The 4,941-nt window shown below is 55.5% G+C and overlaps 1 protein-coding gene across 1 annotated transcript in view; it reads left to right on the top strand.

Annotated features, from left to right (window-relative positions):
• The window catches only part of TEAD3 (TEA domain family member 3), a gene marked incomplete at its 5' end in the record, with an annotated part of 7,767 nt that extends 3,639 nt beyond the window's left edge, over positions 1–4,128 (top strand). Inside the window, 9 exons of the mRNA XM_009077612.1 lie at positions 957–968; positions 1,324–1,461; positions 1,693–1,736; positions 1,843–1,904; positions 2,286–2,419; positions 2,537–2,710; positions 2,888–3,028; positions 3,215–3,367; positions 3,963–4,128. Of these exons, the coding sequence (XP_009075860.1) occupies positions 957–968; positions 1,324–1,461; positions 1,693–1,736; positions 1,843–1,904; positions 2,286–2,419; positions 2,537–2,710; positions 2,888–3,028; positions 3,215–3,367; positions 3,963–4,076 (972 nt within the window). The remainder of the gene's footprint in view (positions 1–956; positions 969–1,323; positions 1,462–1,692; positions 1,737–1,842; positions 1,905–2,285; positions 2,420–2,536; positions 2,711–2,887; positions 3,029–3,214; positions 3,368–3,962) is intronic.
• Positions 4,129–4,941: the final 813 nt, after the last annotated feature.

Genomic DNA, 4,941 nt, shown 5'->3' with positions numbered 1-4,941 from the left:
AGGGGTCCAAGGGGAGAGGCCTGTGTCCATGTCTGCATGCTCCATCCCCAGCCATGCTGCCCACAGGATTCCAACAGGGAACAGCCAGGGCAGAGATCCTCCCTGAGAAATACACTGGGAGTGCAAATCATCCTTTCCCAAGATTGGTGCAGGCAGCCCTCTGCCCTCACCCAGCACTGTCCTGTGGGATGGAAACTCCCCTCCATCAGCAGTATCTGTATTTTTGAGCTGCATCATGTGTGTGTTCATGACCCCTGCGTGTGGCTGCATGCCTGTGCTCCTGCCCTGCCCCAGGTGAACACAAATGCAGCATTGATCCCTGGGGAAGGTTCTGAGGGAAAACAGAGGGTGTGCACTGGGACCAGTGTGTGCTGTGTCCTGGCAATGCAAGTGGAAGAGTAACCCTGCCTAAGGCATGACCTGGGAGCCCTTGCGCCCTCCACTCCTGCCTAGTGGTGCTATCCCCTCTGGAGAAAACAGGAAAAGGAAAAATAATTGCTGTTCTATGTAAATGGCACAGGGGGGTTGTGCTCAGGGTCTTCCTTGAAGTGCTTATATGGGAGTTGGTGCCAGTGTTCTGGGGCAGCCAGATGCAGGTGCCCTTTGCCAGGTAGGGCAGGAGCCAGCGGCTCTTCCCTCTCTGTGCCCTGGCTGCAAGTTTTGTGTACCTCTGAGGAGGCTGCAGAGGATACGAAAAATCCAAGAAAGGACAGGCCTGGCTCACCACAGAGACCCCTTAAAATAGTGGGGGACTTTGGCCTCCCATTCCTGGTGGGATTGAGCCCAAGCATCAATGGCAACCATATGCATTCCCTGGTGACCAGCCAGGTCGAGGGATTAGCTTCACAAATCAGGCTGCAGTGATGAGCTAAAGTGGGAGAATACCTAACTTATGGGGAGGTGCACAGGCTCCCACAGTTCTCTAACCATTTTTTTTTCCTTTCTTTTGCGGACAGGCCATGAACTTGGTAAGTTGAGCTTGAATATGAAATTTCCCATTGCCTTTCGTCCTCTCCCACGAAGGGGCTAAACCTTTCACGTCCCCAGGGGAGGGGGAACACCACAGGGAAGAAATGGGGGACAGGGATGGGACACCTTCTGAACCCATCAGCCCTTGCCCAGGGGACATTTGGAAGCTTCAAACATTAATTAACATGGGTGCATTTGAGAGCGTGGCAGGGGACATCCCTCTGCCCCGGTCCCTTAGCCAGGCTGCAGGACTGACTCCTAGCTTTGCAAAACCTGCCAGGCACACTGGGATTTGGGCAGCTCACTCTGCCCCTGTAACCCCCATTTTCCTCCTGTCCCCCCATTTCCTCCCAGGACCAGGTCTCGAAGGATAAGGCTCTGCAAAGCATGGCTTCCATGTCCTCAGCGCAGATTGTGTCGGCCAGCGTCCTGCAGAACAAGCTCAGTCCCCCTCCTCCTCTTCCTCAGGCTGTCTTCTCTGCTGCCCCCCGGGTGAGGAGACAGACCAACGCCCCCCCATTATGGGAACACCCTGGGGTGGGAGAGAGACAGATCCCTGTGCATGGTCCGCACAGAGGACAGGGTGATGATTGGCAGCCATCCTCAGCCGTGGTGGCAATGCAGGCGGATTTTGGGTGCTCCCTACTCTTTGCAGCAGGTGAGGAGGGGAATTCAGAGTGGGGCATCAGAATCTGCTGACTTTTCCCTGTGCTGTTTCCCCAGTTTTGGAGTGGGCCTATCCCAGGACAGCCTGGACCCTCTCAGGAGTAAGTATGAGACCCCTTCCCTACCCGGCACCAGGCAGGAAACCCCCTTGGCAAGGGGCTGGGGCATCCCAGCCTTCGTAACTTGATGTTGCTCTTTGCTTTCCAGCATTAAACCGTTTGCACAACCAGCTTACCCCATCCAGCCACCCATGCCTCCATCACTAGCCAGTAAGTCATGTCTTTGCCCCCTTGCAGGGGACTGTGCACCCCTGCTAGGTCGTATTTGTCCTGTCCCCTCCCACCCATGGTGCCTCCCACGTGTGTCTCCTTCCCAGCCTTGCTGGGTGAAGAGCCTGGGTTTAAACCTGGCAGAAAGAGTCCTGCAGTGAGCAGGACCCTGCTGCTCCCATCTGGGTCCCCTCCAGTCCCTTGCCACCCAGGAGTGGGACTGGCACATCCCATGTTTTGGCCATCCTGTGGGAAAACCTCTATGCTGGGAGATACGGGAGAGTGGGGAATGCAGGGAAGACAGCAGCACCACGTGTTGCAGAGGAACTCACCCCAGTTCACGGCTGCCCCCCCATCCCCATATCATTCCTCCTGCCCCAGGTTATGAGCCCTTGGCTCCTCTCCCACCAGCTGCCTCGGCCGTGCCCGTCTGGCAGGATCGCACCATCGCCTCTGCCAAGCTCCGGCTCCTGGAGTACTCTGCCTTCATGGAGGTGCCGCGGGATGCCGAAACGGTAACACTCCCGTCCGTGTCTCCACCATCTGTGTGGCATGGTGCCCATCCCTGTGCCTGGTGGCATCTTGCTTTCGCATGACCTCTAGTTCTAACATCCCCACCCCGGTCCCTACAGTACAGCAAACACCTCTTCGTGCACATCGGCCAGACAAACCCCTCATACAGCGACCCACTGCTAGAGGCTGTGGACATCCGCCAGATCTACGACAAGTTCCCTGAGAAGAAAGGTGGCCTCAAGGAGCTCTATGAGCGTGGGCCTCAGAACTCTTTCTTTCTCGTCAAATTTTGGGTACGATGCTGGGATCAGGAGGGTTGTCCTTGAGCCACAGGCTCATTGCAGGTTGGGCACCCTGCTGGCAGAGTGAGAGCATACTCAGCAGCTCCAAAAGCCGGTGTCCCCTGTCTCCATTGAGAACTGGGTGTGGTGGTGCCTAACTGGGACCCTGTCCCCCTCTCATTGCTCCAGGCGGATCTCAACAGCACGATCCAGGACGGGCCAGGGACCTTCTATGGTGTCAGCAGCCAGTACAGCAGTGCAGAGAACATGACCATCACAGTCTCCACCAAGGTCTGCTCCTTTGGGAAGCAGGTTGTGGAGAAGGTGGAGGTGAGTTTCATGCCCCACTGTGTCGGGAAGGGGTGGAAGTTGGTCCACAGCAGGTTCCAGGACGGAGAAAGCCCCAGAGCTGTGTGTAGAATACATGGGTGCATGCCTGTCCATGGGTGGAGCAACGAGGACATCTCCATGCCCACATCCCATGAGACAGCTGCTCACCCTGGCTGTCCCCTGCAGACGGAGTATGCACGCCTGGAGAACGGCCGGTTCATCTATCGCATCCACCGGTCTCCCATGTGCGAGTACATGATCAACTTCATCCACAAACTCAAGCACCTCCCGGAGAAGTACATGATGAACAGTGTCCTGGAGAATTTCACCATCCTGCAGGTACTGCTCCTCCTTTTCCAGGGAGTGTTTCCCACCAGAAGTGTGGAGCCCACTCTTGCATCAACCCTGCCAGCCCTGGGCATGTGCCCCAGCAGCACAGATACACTGGCTGTGCCTGAGCCCACACAGTCCCTGAATTCCAGGGAGCAGATCTTGATGGTGCAAACGAAGTGGCTGTGCCCAAGCCTGGGCAAGTCCCCCAGAGAATGGGGAGCAAATTTTTCACGGTGCGATTAAATTGGCTGTGCCTGAGCCTGTTCGACTTCCCCAAATAATGGGCTGCAGTTTTTGATGGTGTAAATGCAGTGACTGTGCCTGAGCCCGTGTAAACTCCCCTCCCCACCAAGCAACTGGTTGCCAATTTTTGGTTGTGCAATTCAGGTTATTCCTGAACCTGTGCAGCCCCCCAAAACTGGGTAGTAAATCTTGATGGTGCAGTTAAATTGGCTGTGCCAGTGCCTGTGCAGTCCCTCAAATAATGGGTAGCAAATTTTTCGTGGCACAAAATGCCTGTGCCTGAGCCCATGCAACCCTCTGAATAACGACATCTGCCCATGGCCACGGCAACCCCCTAACATGCTCTGCTCTGCTGCAGGTTGTTACGAACAGGGATACCCAGGAAACCTTGCTCTGCATTGCCTTCGTTTTTGAGGTCTCCACCAGTGAACATGGCGCCCAGCACCACGTGTACAAGTTGGTCAAGGACTAGGGGCCCTTGGGGACAGGCAGGGGCACAAGGGGCAGGCAAGGGAAGGGAGGGGGCCGTGCAGCAAAGCCACCTGTGCCTGTTGCCTTGTGAGAAGTCATTTGAAGAGAAGAGAAGGAGGAAGAAAAACAATAGCCAAAAAGACTGACTTGTGATTGCAGATGTTTTCTGCTTAGGAACAGTTTCTTTTTTTTTTTAATAAATAAAAAAAAAAGAACAGGAGAGGAAGTGTAGGGAGAAGGGAAACACACGTTTGGTGCTGGACAGGGAGAGACCAGCCCTTGGTGTTGCTGATGAAGGCCAGGATCCCGCTGTGCTGCCGCCAGCAGTGGGACGTCAGGGCAGAGAACGACCTCTCCTTTCATCCCCACCATTGCTCGGAAGTGCTCCCGGTCCTGAGTGGAGGGGAGTGAGCATGGACAGGCTGGAAGATGTGGCATCGTGCCAGGTCTGGTCCAAAACTGATTGTCATGGCAGCAGCAATAGCATTGGCACTGCTAGGCAGAACCCAGTTTGCAGTGGGGACGAACGTGCAAGGCAGGAGCAGGGCAGGGCAGAGTGGAGGAGGGGGACACTGGGGACTGGCACCTGGGGTGCTCCTTCTCTATGTGCAACCAGTGGCAGTGAAGGCATAAGGGCACCGATGTTGCAAACTTTTTTTTTTATGGCTTATCTTTTTTCCTTTTTTTAAATTCAAGTGCTTTTTAATATTTAGTGCTTCTAATCAGGATGATGACCCCCTGTGGTGTCCAGGACCTGCTCCTGTCCCACCCCATGCCATGCCAGTGACCAGTGGAGGGGACACAGCACAGTTCGCTGCGTCGGAGCTGAGCGGCAGAACTGCCAGGCACTGGGAGCGTGTAGGGGA

Source organism: Acanthisitta chloris, unplaced genomic scaffold (assembly GCF_000695815.1).
Source record: "Acanthisitta chloris isolate BGI_N310 unplaced genomic scaffold, ASM69581v1 scaffold26846, whole genome shotgun sequence".
In the NCBI taxonomy this organism is placed as follows: Eukaryota; Metazoa; Chordata; class Aves; order Passeriformes; family Acanthisittidae; genus Acanthisitta; species Acanthisitta chloris.
The sequence above is the reverse complement of the archived record's forward strand: the minus strand, read 5'-3'. Positions and strand labels throughout refer to the sequence as shown.